Here is a 16,016-nt window from a genome sequence, read left to right on the forward strand (position 1 = left end):
CAAAAGAAATAATTTTCCAACTTGCCATATTGTATGAGTCTTTGTCCAAATCCCAGCTCTCCCTAGAGGATTGCTCTCATCATCTGTGGATTCCCTTTCATCTTCTGCCTGTATGCTGAACTGCCGTACTGCCTGATACACAGTCATGTTATACGGTAGCAAATGTTCTCCAATGTAAAATTGTAGCCTGTGTCTTACATTTCCTGAATTTAAGAACTGAGCGGCCTAAATAAAGTAAAGCAAAATCCATTTAGCTATAGGCCTTGACCTTTATATAGTACACTACAACATGGTGGGAACAGGACCTTACCAGAGACTCATCTATTTCCTCATCTGACCCATCGTCATCACTGTCTTCATCATCTTCTCTTACTCTTCCATATCCTAAAGAACCAAGAAGGGTATTAAATTCCTAGCAATTTTAAGTGTCAAAAACAAAAACACAACAAATCTTGTATACACTGGTTAAACTAATATATTCTTAGAAAAACATGTAGAGGTTGAGTAACCCTATTTGAAATGCTTGAGACCAGAAGTGTTTCACATATTGGATTTTTTCGGACTTTCAAATATATGCATATATATAATGAGATATCTTGGGGATGGTACACTAGTCTAAACACAAAATTCATTATGTTTCATATATACAAGGCCTAAAGGTAATTTTACAGAGCATTTTAAATAATTCTGTGCACGAAACAAAGTCTGGGGGCGCCGAATCATCAGAAAGCAAAAGTGTCAGGTGTGGAATTTTCTACTTGTGACGTCGTGTTAACACTCAAAAAGTTTCCGATTTTGGACCATTTCGAATTTCCCATTTTCAGATTTGAGATGCTGAATCTGTATATATTATACTGATCTATGAAGCAGAAGGTCTAAGAAAACTGTCAAATACAAAATGTCATTTCCTCTACATTCCAACAAAATAAGTTGATTCATCATGCAAGTAAACAGTCAACCCCTAAGAAGTTCAGTGTATGTCTACATACTAAATACAAAATAAATAACATGAAAACAAATTCCTTTTGTGTAAGTTTTAAAAGAAACAGCATTAAACAGAGAAACAATGCATACATCTCTTAATATTAATTTCATCACAAATACACATCAAAACATACAAAACATATATATGTAAAGTACCTCTAACTACAAGGTATCTCTCAATAGCTTGTACCAAAGCCAGGGGGTCGATCTTAACAGGTCCACCCTTCCACTGCTTCACGTTTGCACAGTCTGGATGTCTTTGTAACTGGCATTTTAACTGATGTGTGTTGAAAAATTTTAAAGCCTGTGATCCTCTGTTGAGAGAAAAGCTCAAGATAATTTGTGAAAAAAAAGTTAGTCTATTATTTTCACAATCAATATATATTAATACAAATAAAGGCAAGATAATACAAAGCCTGAATTTTCTTAAGGATATTTAAGGATATATTTTCTTACAAAATAACCATGTACCAGTTTTGTAAATGGTAAAGCCAGTAATTCAAGTTATTTAGTAAAAGTTACTATAAATAAGAAAAGATGGGTATGTATGCATGCATATGAAAACCTTAAATGAACATTCAATCTCTGTCCCACCATCAATCCATGTGAGAAATATTTAGCCACAGATATTTAATTATTTCTCTGGAATAAAAATTCCTCAACTATTTGAGTATACTCACTTCTGCAATATTTTGCCCTTTCCTATTAAATCTATTTAAAAACAAACAAAAAATCCTCTTTTTTTGCTTTCAAAGATTTCAGTAACAAAATTACTTCTAAAATTAACCTTTAAAATTTACTTTGCTATATATACTTTTGAAGGAAGAAGTGTAACAGCTACAGCAATCAAAACCTGGTAATAGTATTTAATTCCTCGTTTTTGAAAAGCTCTGACAGGAGTCAGATACAGACAAACTTAAAATGTGGTTATCTATAAAAGCATGCAAATAGAGGTATGAAGATTATTCCACTGTATTAATATATGCTTATTTAAACATATAGATTGTATACAAATTTGGACAAAAATTAAAAGTTTCATGGTTTTCTCAACCATAGTTGAAAATATCCCTTTATTTCATAAACTCCAGGATAGTACAATGATCAAAACTGAGTATCACACTCTATACTAAATTTCAAAGCAGAAAAAAAACCCCAGTCCACACCGTGATTGCTTTATCTACTCAACGATGCATATTATTTTAATTTAATTACTTTTTAAAAATATTTTTAAAACATCAGAATGTGGATTTTAACACCGAACTAATTTATCTTCTAGGCTTCCAGTCAAAATATTCCACAAAGCTTGTAACATTCCATAACACACAACACTTAATTTTTACAATTAATTCCTTCTTGTAGCACAAGTCTCTAAAATTATTACTGAAAAAAACAGAAACTTTTATTAAATTAGTAAAAGTTTAAAATACTTGTTCAAACTCATCAAAATACAACCACTTATTATAACCATTTCACATATGAAATATTGCACAGAATGTAAATATTTTATTATCTGCATCTATAAAGTTCTTAGAGAAGCTTTATATGTTAAAGTATATCAACTTAAGGAAAACTAAGCCTATTACAAGGTGCCAACATAATCACTGGGTTATATATTTTTAGAACATCCTGTTTAAGACATACGGTATGATTTTAAAGATAAAAAGCATTTGATTTATTCTTTTGAGTACTCAATTTCTCAGTCATTATAGTCATTATGTTCTTCGAGTACAAGGCTTTATCAGACCTCTTGCCACTTTATCTCAATGAAATAAAGCACCAAAGTCCAGTGGCAAGGGCATACCCCAGCAATGGTCCTTACCTGCCTCCTGTCCCATTTCCACTAGGGAAATCATGCACTTTTACTGGAAATTGTTCCATCTGGCTGAGGCAGTTGTTCATCTTGTGAACTAATGCCAACAAAGGTGCATTACCCACTGGTTCTACTCTTCCAATGGGCTCTTCTCCAGGAAGCTAAAGTTATAAATAAACCAACAAGTTAAGCAAGGCCTTCTGAAAATGGAACACTCCTCACGAGAAAATTTAATAAGTAATTTTACAAAAGAGAATCATTCATCTATTCATTTTTATCTTTTATGACAGGTTTGGCTGGAACGTTTTCAAACATATTATTTGAATAAAAGCTCTTCTTTGTACAGCCTACAATCCCTTATTCACAATTCTTAAATTCAAAAGGCTATGAAAACACAAGTCATTTGGTGGCAAAATCTAGCCCAAACAGACACGAGGCTATTCACTATCTTTATTTACCTATTTTAGTAAATATATTCATGTATTTTGCTGTAAAAATATTTAATGCGTATGATTATACAGTGTTGTTTAGAATCCACTAGGGATATTAATGTACTGCAGACCACTGGAAACTCATCCAACCCCAGGCGTTTCAGATAAGAGATTGCAGACTACCACATAATTTTAAGCATAGTACAAAGCTATATCCGATACTGCCACACATCTAATGAATCTCCAGTAAATATCAACTCTGCTTCAGGTACCCCCACAAGTTAGAATAATTCAGCAGTACTCAAATGTCCATGAATACTGCAAGGGCATGGTGAAGTAGTATTGCTAATACATAGGAGAGTTATCCTTAACCCTATTACACGGATAATCCAGACAGAAGCTTCCCAAGGAATGCCTTCTCTTAAGCAGTTGTAAACAAGGAGAATACTGTTAAGTCCAAGCATCCAGGAGTGATTACCCTATTGCTCTCACCCATTGACAGTAAAGGGAAGGGAGCCACTCTGTGGTTCCTGGCCTTGTAATCCACATTATAAATGGTGATTAAGTACCCTTGAATGGAATTGTTAGGACTGTGTTTTATATACAAAATGGAAACATGTCTCCTCTATCGTATGTCTATAGCTATGTTATGCCTGCCTATTTCCCTAAAAGAGGATATGACAGTATGTTTAAAAACAACTATTGTGAATAGATACTTCTACCATAGAAACTGTAGCATGGGCTTCATTAAATCATCATTTCATTGTTTTACTATTTCTTTTGATATATAGAAATCCAAGGAATCCAACTGTCCATAAGCAAGCCAGAAATTTTCCCTCAATATCCTGACAAACACCTACTGGAAACAACTACTGGGATGAAAAGATATGCATTAGTGAACACTAATTCTTATAATAAGATACACAAGCTTTATTAGATAACTTACTGGAGAAGAAAAAAATACATGGAGGAATCTCTTTAATCTGATCTCTCTGCTCACAGCATCCTTTTCACTTTTAGATGTCAAATAAAGCAACAGCTGCTTCACAAATCCACTATGCTGGATTTCAAATGATGAAACATCTGACTCTGAGACTATGCTACGGATTTCTACAAGGCACTCAGCTCCACCATCCACCTGAAAGAGTTGGGAAGAGTATTTCCATAATTATTTAAACAGCATTTACTACATGCATAATTCACATTCCTCCCCCAAAACAAAAGACATTCTCAATGCCTTCAAAAAAGATGGATGGGGAGTGGCATATTCTTAGTAAATCCTTGGAAAATACGTTCTTATATGCATACAACAATGCTCAATATTCCATGACAAAAAAAAAGGTATCCATAATAACATAAGAAAATATATCTTCACATTCAACCAATGTTGCTTTTTTAAAAGAAATTTTTTTTGTTAGTAGATGAGAATACAAATCAAAGAATAAGGGACTATAATACCAGATAAAAGAATACAAGGCTTAGCTTTAAATTTATACATTCAAAATCTCAATAAAATGAACAATTTCTTGGAAAATGTACCACCAAAGTTGCTCAAAGTACATCAAAAACGTAAAACATGGAGAGAATCAGATAAAACATAAAAGCCTTATTATTAAACCTCCACCCTCTCCGAATACAATGAGACTGCATGGGGAGAAGGGTTAAGGAGAGGCCTATCAATTCTTAATACCTACAGTTGAAGAGGACTTAGAAAAGAGATGTGCTTGAGGTGATGGACATTTCTAAAGTCTCTTCATTTGTCAAGAAATATGGAAGTGAAGGAAAGAAAGTCAAAGATGATCTGATTTAATGATAGAATGATGAAATCTGATAGTCAAGGGACAAGTAATAGAAATGTCAGCACATAGGTACACGTGGGGTAAGAAAGTTAATTAATCTATGATAGCTAAATCTATGGAAAGCTAGAGTCATCAAGGAAAGCAGTAATAAGACTAAAGAGCTGCAGGAAGAGACTGAAAAGAACTAGCAAGATGCACCGGACACAGTACCTGGAGGTTGAGTTGTTCGGTTGCAGCACAAAGTCTCTGAAGGACATTCAGTGCAGGGTTGCTTCCATCCATATTCTCAGAACTGAAATAATGCTCTACAAATTTATGTGCCTGCTCCTTAATCCAACCTTTAATTTTCTCTCTACAAGTAAGACAAAGGAGATATTGAAGTCTCAGTGCATGTAAAAAGGATCTCAATCATAATTTCTTACCAAGGCAAATAGTCACTACACTTAAAACCATTTTTGGCCTACTGCTTATAGATTAACCAAATTAAATTTCACTTTAAAAATGGGCTAAGAGGTACCCAGAGAATTGTTCAGGTATTTAAAATATCTTTCAGGTCATTACATGAATAGTAAACAAAATGTTCTAATTTCTTGGGATCCTACAATGTAACAGTTTCCTAAGTGTTCACCCAAATGCAATTTTATATGACTGTTTTCTAAAGACATATCTGCATTGTCCTTTACTTGTGTTCCCAGGAGACGCGAAAAACTATAGAGAAGAAACATGCACATGGTAGTTGCGTGATAAGCTATGATGAATGAAACCCACCTGCTTAAATTACAAATACTGATAGCTTCACAAATACATTTATTATTTTTATTAACTAAAATTCAGAACCACCACCAACCAAACCAAAAATCATGTTTTCCCAATGGCATTTGATTTTTCAAAACTTCTTATTTGTGAAGGAAATAATCCAAGTTGGGATGTTACATCCAGAACCAAAAAAAAAAACCTCACAAAATGTAATTCCCAAGGACTTTAAAAGCTGTAAGTTGGTGTGAAATTGTTTAGCTGATAGAGCTCCAATTTTTTTATTTTTAAAAAGGCTCTCCTCTAAAATCCTTATGTTCCATTGTAATGGGTAGAGAAATTTTATCATAAATATGTGTAAGTGTGGACAGAAAATGTCAGCTTTTCCTAGTAGAGAGGAACTGAGGAACAGCTTCCATGGGGAACATAATTTGACTGATTTGAACATATATGATTTTCAGTTAAATATGTTGAAAGGAGCTTTAAAATATAAGACTGGAATTTAGGACAAAATCTGATGCAGAGTTCATTAATTGAGATCTACCTCATCTTTGAGATATGCTACTTCTGACAACAAATGGAAGTTCTGTGCCCATGTATCATCCCCATACAATAAATGTGCTGGCTGAAATAAGTGTTTAGGATATGGGAATATAAGCAACATAGACTTCCCCCCACTTCACCTATTATTGGATATGGTGTCCTTTGAGGCAGCTCTGGCAAGACCACTAACTCCTGCAGTTCGTGCTGGCTCAATGTTGTTGCTGTTGGACTGTGCACTTAACCGTCCCCATGTTTTTGGATTCAAGCTTGCCAGGAATGAAGATTTAGGTGACTGGGTAGTGGTGGGGCTTTTAGCTACGAAAAGAAAGGAGAACTACAGTTAAATCATTTTAGCACAATTGATGAAAAACAACTGATTCACAGTTTTAACATATTAAAAGAAGGAATTAAGAACACTGTGTCCTTAGGAAACTTAGGAAACCCAGGCATACTTTAAGAGCTACTGGCAGTTTTAACGAAGTATATTTCTGAAAGTGATCACTTTCCCCCTTTAACTCCCCATAGTTTCATCAAAGGGATTACCTTGATTGTCTACTTTGTCGTCATCTCTGGGAGGTGAGTACTTTGGCCTTCTTGGCCCTCGTTTTGGTAGTCGTTTTCTCTTTAGAACATCACTTAACCGACTATCGCATGGGAAAATATGGAATAAGTTTAGTAATTACCACTGATTTATATCTTCACTCATTGAAAAAGCAAGCTAAAATGGCAGAAATAATGAGTTACCAAATGTTATGATGGTATTTTTCTTTTAGTGATTATTTATTTAATGCTGACACTGTGCCAGTTATGTTCTAGAGGTGTACAGACACAGGAAATGATTAGTTCAGAAAATAACTTAGGTATTTGACTATACTGAACTATTAAAAATAAAACCAAATAGGGTAGTTAATTCTGTGTGTTCTTACGTAATACATAAAGTACATAAAGCAAATACACAACACAAAGAACCAAGTTAAAAAAACTGAGTATTCACCAACTACAAAAAGAGTATGTTAAATATGAGTACATTTCTTTCCTAACCTAAACAGCAACAAGTAAAATATACATAGCACTTAGTGTTCATATTATCAAAGCATTTTCCAAACTGCTTACAATTTACTACCTAAAAAATTCCATGGTGTGGCAATGGCAATAACATCCTAAATGAATACATTTATAAACACTTTTGTGGGCTTTTAACCTGTATATAAATCTAGTGAGTGATAATGTGAGTAATCTACTTTCAATTAGAATCATGTATTAAATGGAACATGTATAGCTTATGTTAACACTAGAAATAGTTTGAAATAATAATAGATTCTTAGAATGACAAAGCTACATAAGATGGAAAAGATGAAAAATGTTCTCATTCAGTTGGTCTTGTGACCCAAATAAAACTGGAAAAATCTGAAAAAATGTGGAAAAAGTCTTCCAACACCTGGCATTTCAATAGAATATATTTAATTTGCTCAAATATGATTGACAATCAGGTAAAATGAACTTTCTAAGGATAAAAAATATAATTAAACAAATTTTCACTTTAAAAATAAAAGTTAATATGAACTTTTCATTTGCGACCATATTGGGATACAGAACCACTTAAAGCTCTGAAAACACTTCAAGAAAAATGTTCTTTTCTCTCTCTCTGGAATCATCAACTGTTAGAATCTATAATCAACTTCAACTCTTTAATTTACAGTGGCTCAGAAATACTGCTTTTGTCTAAACTGCATCACAGTTCCCTGAAATTCATCACTGAGTACCTATGATGTCTTGGGTACCATGTCTGCATTATACAGTAAAACCCTGTAGTAACTTAGGGTTACTACAGCAGCTAGGGGGTGGGCATGGGGCTGGGAAGGAAGTAAAGGGGATGGCAAGGATGGAAGGTTAAACGGCAGACAAACATAACCTCAGAATCAGGAAAGCGGAAACCCCAGAATTCTCCAAGTCCTATCTCCTCAGACTGGTCACATGACATGGGTACCACCTAAACTCAGCAACTTGCTAAAATAACAGCCATTCTGCCAGAAGTTCCAGTTTGCCACAAGTCCTAGAACTGCCAAAATTCATATTTAAGCTAGAATGGACAACTGCCACCAGGTGGTACCAAAAGTAGCTATCCTCCCACCCCCAGCCGGCTACTTGCTCAAGACAATGCTACCTTGCAGTTTACAGGATTAAATTGTTGGAACCTACTTGTTGATTATTACTGTTTTACCAAGATCTACTTTTCAGCTTAAAAGGACCAAAAAGGAGTACTACATTAAGTTCATTCCGAATTTCAGAACAGATTTTGGATCATCATGTACTATTCACCTAGCAATATTAAATTCCTAACAGCAAAGAAACAAAAACACTTCTGGAGTGTGATTTTTGTTTCGAACAACAAAATGAAAACCAATATGAAGGTCTGGAAACATTTTTAGTAGCACAATATAACACAGATTAAAAGCTAATAAATAAATAACAGTAGAAAATTTTAACAACTCCCATTTTCTTTTATTAAAAGCAAAGGGCCGGGCGTGGTGGCTCACACCTGTAATCCTAGCACTCTGGGAGGCCAAGGTGGGCAGATTGTTTGAGCTCAGGAGTTTGAAACCAGTCTGAGCAAGAGCGAGACCCCATCTCTACTAAAAATAGAAAGAAATTAATTGGACAACTAAAACTGTATAGAAAAAATTAGCCGGGCATGGTGGCGCATGCCTGTAGTCCCAGCTACTCGGGAGGCTGAGGCAGAAGGATTTCTTGAGCCCAGGAGTTTGAGGTTGCTGTGAGCTAGGCTGACGCCATGGCACTCTAGCCCGGGCAAAAGAGTGAGACTCTGTCTCAAAAAAAAAAAAAAAAAGCAAAGTATTTGCTCCAATTTGCCAATGAAAGATAAATGGGGCCAGGCATGGTAGCTCGCGCCTATAATCCCAGCACTTTGGGAGGCCATGGTAGGAGGATCACTTGAGGCCTGCAGATCAAGATGAGCCTAGGCAACTTAGTGAAATCCCATCTCTATAAAAAACTTTAAAAAATTAGCTGGGCATTGTGGCAGGTACCTGTTGTCCTCGCTACTGGGGAGGCTGAGGTGGGAGGATCACTTGAGCACAGGAGTTTGAAGTGACAGTGAGCTATGATTGTGCCACTGCACCCCAGTCTCCTGGGAAACAAAAGAAGACCCTCCCCCTTTCTTCTACCATCCCCCAAAAAAGGGTAAAAGGCAAATCAGGGGTTTGTTTGCCTTCATATTCTAATCTTCAATGTTTTCCACCAAATCATTATCTGGATATCTCGAAAGTATATCAAAGGCGATATATATACAGCAGTACAACAATCACAAGATTATGGAACCAAAAATGAACACTCAAATCCTGCATGTGTAACGTAAGTGTGTGACACTGTGCAAGTCACCAGTGTTTCTCAGCCTTACTTCTCTTATACATCAATAAAAATGGCATGTGTCTCTTGTAGTTCCTAAACACAGCCCAATCTGCAGGTTTCCAATAAATGTTTTCTTCCCATTTCCATCAAACGTCTAACAAAATACAGATGGAAAAATATAAAAGGTACACTCTAATATTTTACCATTTCACTTCCTATATGAGGTCTTACCCACCAAAGCAGAGCTAAAGGCAAAGAGCATAAAAATCACAAGAAAACTCTCACTTACCCTTGAGGGCTGAGATCTAAAGAATCATCTCTACTGTGCTGCAAGCTGGGTGATCCCAAGTCAGCTGCGGCGTTAGTGGCAGCCGTGGCTGTTCCACTGCTGACTGATGTTGTGGTCCCCAAGGATCCTGACCCATTCGTACACGCCTTTGGTGGACTTGTCAACAAAGATTCTGACTCTGCTAAGTGTTTTACTTGATGCATTACACCTTTATGGTAACAGAGATGAAAAGAAGTCAGTTTTAACACACTGACTGCCACACTAGAAAAAAAAACTTTTTCCTTGGAGTCAGAGTGTTTTATTAAGAAAATAGAATAAAAACTCTGAAAACAAAACTATCCTAATTTAATGAAAAATTTATTTTTTATTGCTTTCTATGCGTGAGTTATATACAATTTGAAAAATAGTTCTTACGGCTCCCAAGGTGAAGAGACATGTGAGTTACGTATGCTTCGTGAGGCCCTAGGCTCAAAAGTAGTGTGAGTTAAATACAACTAATAGGTCAGTTAATGTGTTAATCAGGAGACAGGACTGCCTCCCTGCCATTACAAAATCCCCAAATAATAACACTGATATAACATAGAGAATGACTAAAAAATAGCTGGCAAATAGGGGAAAAAAATTAGGAGCCAGAGTTTTTCAACTTGACTTAAATCAGAGAAAGAAAATGAAAATTCAATGTTAAAGAAAAATATTTATGCAGAATGTCTTCTCATCTTCAAAACCAGATCGTATTAAATTTAACAAGGCCACACAGTCCTATTCAAAGTACAAAATACTCATTACAAGAACAATAATCAATCACAGAAATACAATTATGCACCTTGTGGTGCGATAGCTACAAGGGGAGAAAAAGACCTAGAATCATCAGTTAACTTCAAGGGTTACAAAATTACAGGATCACAGTAATAATGCCACCAAAAAAGAAAACACCTACTGAAAGGTGGTGACTGTCACCTCCTCTGAGCTGTGTAAGAAGAGCTAAATATGGGTAACCTCTGAGGCAGAGGTTCTTATGTGGGCTAGAATCACAGGAGGGTAAGTATATGAAGGGGTGTGTCCAAGAACTATCAACTGTATGAACTGTATACAAAGGTGTGTGTCTATCAGTCTGGGTAAAATATATGGCAAACCGGTGGATGAATTTATGTGAGTAATGTCCACACATTCACAGTTTTCTGAGGAAGAGTCAGGTCTCCTTTAGATTCTTTAAAAAAAAAACAACTGATAATAAAAGCAAACTGCTTAAAAAAAAAAAAAAAAGATGTCACAATGAATTCAAACTTCTAGCGTGTGTTCCACAAATACTATTTGATGTAATTATATGCCAGGCTGTGCTAGGTACTAAGAATAAGGAAAGGGATAAGCAAATGCACTCAGGGGACTTACTGACTAGTGAGAAAGATACATTTTACAAGAAATTACAATAGTGATGTGTTTATAAGAAATAAAACACAGCACTGCTGGAGCTTACAGTGAGAGGATCTAACCAAATCTAGAGGTAAATCTAGAAGTAAGGCAAGATCTTCAGGGCAAAGTGACATTTAAGCTGAAACTTCAAAGAACCGCAAGACATACCCAGATGCAAAGCAACAGAATTAATCAAGATTTTAGCACAAACATCATAATGTATAAGCTGTATAATTATTTGGTGGTGGGAAATTTAATCTGAAGGCATAGTTGATCCTATCAAAATAAAAAAAAAACCAACACTCTGAAAAGAAAGTGATTCTGATATACTTCAAACCAGAAAAGCAGAACAAATAGAAGGAAACTATATATATATATATATATATGAAAATAAGATATTTGTACAAGTTCAGAAAATGCCTATTTGTTATATACCTGATGTCTTAACAATAGTTATCTTTGGGAAATGGAGGAATTTTGCTTTCTTTCATATAAATATGTATTGTTGGATTAAAAAAACTTATTTGAGCAAAACGAATTTTAAATGGCAAAAACCTCTTTCCATTTTGTTCAATACTATTATATTAGCACATCTATTACATTCCCAAGATAGGAAGACATAAGGATCCAGCGTAAGAAAAGGTGATCAAAAGAGGAGAAAACAGATCATATGCAGAAAGAACTAGGATTGCCTGTAAGAATGAAGATAAAGCTAAAGATTTCTTGAAGGGAAAACACAATTATTTCACAAATCGCCACAAGACCTTAGTACCCTAAAAGACCAGAAGAGCCATGAAGAGATTTTTGTTAGGAACGAACTTCCTGATCAGTTAGATAATATTTTGACAGGTTTAGAAAATACAAAACCCCTTAATGAGCTAAATAGTTTCATTTTTAAGGTCTTCAAAAAGAGAATGGAAAAGTACCACGTCTCCTAGGTTGATTTTGACAATCAAATGCCTTAAACTGAAGACCTACGAATTGCATTCTGGAAAATTGTTCTAAGCCTTGAAATACTTAATTATGTGCTCAATAAAGGATAAAATAATTCCTCTAACATTAGAAGTGCTCTGATCTACTGATAAGATTCACTGGGAAAGAAAGCAATTTCTGACTTTTACTGAAGGAATCTTTATATTACATACATATATACACATACACACACACACACACGTATATATAAAGTCCATGATTGTTTCTGGCCTGCAAACACTTAAATCACTGAAACTTATTAAGTATTCACCAATTGACAGTTGATTACACACAATTAATAATACAGGTTGTGTGAGATTCACATAAAACACACACTCTTTGTACACCTGAGCTATAAGCATGTAAATGTCATATTAAGAAAAGCTAAAAGTTTCTGTTCTTAGATTAAAACTGTATTTCTATCGAAGTGTTATCTAAAGGACCATTAATTTACTATCATGAATGACATTACCTTCTCTTCTGAAGTAAACACTAAAAATATCAGGTAACTTCTGCATTAAGATTTCTGCCATCTGAAGTGCTCCAACTACTATCTTCAGGTCTTGGCTTGATAGCATGGAAGCGATGTGACTAAAAAAAGGAAGCATTGGTATATAAAACTTTGCTTGAATTTGATAATTATTTTTGGCCATACTACTTTAAATTTCAGAGAAAAATATTTTCGTTGTGAAATCATTCCATTAAAACAAAAATTTTTCATAAAGGCTCAACTTTTATATTTTATACAAGCTGTGTGTGAACATAAATAGACCAAAAAAGGGCTCAAGATACTCCAAACTTGTATGCATATTTCTTTGTATTATTACTTTAGAGATTTCTGAAATTACTCGCAGACTTGAATTTCTAAAATGTTTTTACTATTTTCATGAACACACCTTGAAACAGCATGATTTTTCAGAACATCCTTCAGAAGTTCGGCATCCGCAAAATAAATTATCCTAAGAATTGCTCTAAGGCACTTATGTCTGACCGCAGGTCCTGCTGAGGAACTATACACTTCATAAAGAACACCAAATAATGTCTTAATAAAAGACTTAGCCAGTTCCGGATCCTCTTTCATAAGCTGTGCTCGAGCATCATCCTTCTTTAACTCTGAATATCCACCTGTTACACATATCAAAAAAAAAAAGACAATCCTGAAGTGACAGAGCACTCATGTCAATGTAATTACTGAAAATGCCACTAAAAATTTTTTTGTTATAAAACAAATTAACTTATCTAATATGATCAACTAGGGTTTACAAAAATGCTAAAAGCACCATTAAGATAAAGTTCAGCCAGCTAGAAAACCACTGACCATTCAGGTCAGCTAATGAGACATCGCCACATTGTACTTTATTTTATTAATATATATTCAATGAAATACTGGGGAAATTTCAATACTAACCAACTAAGCAGTGTTCAAGAAATGGATAGTATTTAGCTAGAAAACCACTGACCATTCAGGTCAGCTAATGAGACATCGCCACATTGTACTTTATTTTATTAATATATATTCAATGAAATACTGGGGAAATTTCAATACTAACCAACTAAGCAGTGTTCAAGAAATGGATAGTATTTAGCTAGAAGTCATGTGAAATGGATAAACAAGGTGATTCTGGCACTTTGCTTAATGCCATCAGTTGTAGGGAAAAGGTAGTTGATAATAAGTGACCATAATAAGTGACCAGGGGTTGGCAAAGTATGGTCCACAAGCCCAATCCAGCCCACCACTTGTTTCTGTAAATAACATTTTATTAGAACACAACCATGTAAATGTCTTTACATGTTGTATATGGCTGCTTTAGAGCTACAATGGCAGTGGTGAGTACAGACTCATGTGACCTACAAAACCTAAAATACATACCTTCTGGCCCTTTTCAGATAATGTATGCTGATCTCTGTGCTCTAAACAAGAGATGTAAAAGCAATGGACTAAATCTCTGAGGGAAAGATAAATGTCAGGGAAAAAAAAATCACTATCATCTGTTCTTCATTAGTTAAAGAGAATTTTGGCAGGAAGGTATAAAATGAAAGTTTGGAAAGAACTAATGAGTAGATGGATCTGCATGAGCCAGTCTTATTAAGCTACATCCCAGGACATCACATTAGTAGAAAAATCTTGGGAAAGATAGCTGGTAAGTAACACTGGCTCATTTGTCAATGAAGGAACAGGACTTAAAAAAAAATGCAACCACCAAAAAAACTAATTACCATGCAATTGTCTTAAGTTTAAAAGGATAATTAATGAATCAACTATTATGCAAATAGAAAATATTACTCACATGACAATACAGTACTATTTCAACTCAGAAGGTACTTACTAGTGTTAGTATTGGCTAAGGGGTTAGGTTTTCTCTGAATGGCACGTGCTGTTCCCGTGTCCTCATTGATTTGCTGCATAGAATTAAAATCAATAGTATAAACTCGTCCCAGAGTGGACAAGCTTATCTCATCCTCACCGACCTGATGGGCTGCCTGAGAGCAAAGAGAGAGAAACCTTGAATATAAACATGGAGAAATTTATTACCTTAAGACACAGCGGGGACCTTCCATAAATGCTATCTTACATACTTATTTCGTCAGGCCTTAGACAGCAAAGTAACAGAATATGTATAATTTAATAGTGTAGATATGACAAAACTCATTCATTTAATAAATCAATTTTAATTACACAAAGATATACACCTCAGGCCCTACCAGACACCCACAGACATAAATATCCAAGTAAAATCCTCATCAAAGATCCAGTCATATAAGCATCATTGACATGAAGACGACGACACCATTTGTACTACGATATTGCTGATTGGAAAAAATTTGTTATCCACATCTCTTAGGATTCTCAGATTAAAAACATTTACATGACAGGTTCTTAGCAACCCATCAAGATCCTCTTTTAAGCAAAATAATCCTGTAAAATAGTCCTTAATAAACAAAGACAACTTTAAGATTGAAAGTGACGCAAATGAACTAACGAGATTCACTGCCAGGGTTGCATACAATATACAGAAATATCTAAATTGAGAGAGTTTGAGTAACACAGTTTGCTTGATTTTAGACAGCCTATAGAAGCAGCAGAGTATTTATTTTTATTACAGACTCCAATTCATGGAATTCCTAGGCTGAATGGAAGACAGGACCCTCAGCACATACTAGAGAGCAAGCTAATGGTGAAGACGCAATCATCAAGAAAATGTTAAAAAGAAGAATGCTAAGAGATCAAAACCAAGATCATTAGTAGGCTTGGCCTGCCTGCTTATATGCTAAGGCTAACAATACACAAAAGACCAGTCAAAGTCAACTTCCTCATAAAAGCTGGCTCTGAATTTAGATTTCATCTTAAGAACTCTCGATTTTATAACATTAAGCCAATGGTATAAATTTTTTTCAAAAATTCATTTTTAGAAACTGGTGGGAGACATCTTTAAAGAAGAATGTCTATTCGAGAAGTGTGCTGCTCTAAAGAAATTCTAATACCAAATGTTGAAATTAGAAAATATATTAACACTTACAAGTATCTTATATATTGAAAATATTAGTAAATGATGGACAGTATTCTCAATACAGTAACCAACACTTCATAAGCTAGGGTAAATATGCTGATTTAATTTTTAAAAAATATTTCGGTGCAAACCTAAGTATGGAAATAA

The 16,016-nt window shown here is 34.8% G+C and overlaps 1 protein-coding gene across 1 annotated transcript in view; it reads right to left on the reverse strand.

The window, feature by feature from the left end:
• Positions 1–16,016, reverse strand: part of TRIP12 (thyroid hormone receptor interactor 12) — a 196,259-nt gene that overhangs the window by 35,719 nt on the left and 144,524 nt on the right. Inside the window, exons 17-28 of the mRNA XM_012642477.1 lie at positions 14,688–14,760; positions 13,257–13,485; positions 12,833–12,951; positions 9,979–10,186; positions 6,864–6,964; positions 6,461–6,635; positions 5,235–5,376; positions 4,172–4,363; positions 2,804–2,955; positions 1,141–1,313; positions 311–384; positions 26–225 (exon numbers count right to left, since the gene is read on the reverse strand). Of these exons, the coding sequence (XP_012497931.1) occupies positions 26–225; positions 311–384; positions 1,141–1,313; positions 2,804–2,955; positions 4,172–4,363; positions 5,235–5,376; positions 6,461–6,635; positions 6,864–6,964; positions 9,979–10,186; positions 12,833–12,951; positions 13,257–13,485; positions 14,688–14,760 (1,838 nt within the window). The remainder of the gene's footprint in view (positions 1–25; positions 226–310; positions 385–1,140; positions 1,314–2,803; positions 2,956–4,171; positions 4,364–5,234; positions 5,377–6,460; positions 6,636–6,863; positions 6,965–9,978; positions 10,187–12,832; positions 12,952–13,256; positions 13,486–14,687; positions 14,761–16,016) is intronic.

The sequence above is a fragment of the Propithecus coquereli genome, unplaced genomic scaffold (assembly GCF_000956105.1).
Source record: "Propithecus coquereli isolate 6110/MARCELLA unplaced genomic scaffold, Pcoq_1.0 Scaffold18, whole genome shotgun sequence".
Classification (NCBI taxonomy): Eukaryota; Metazoa; Chordata; class Mammalia; order Primates; family Indriidae; genus Propithecus; species Propithecus coquereli.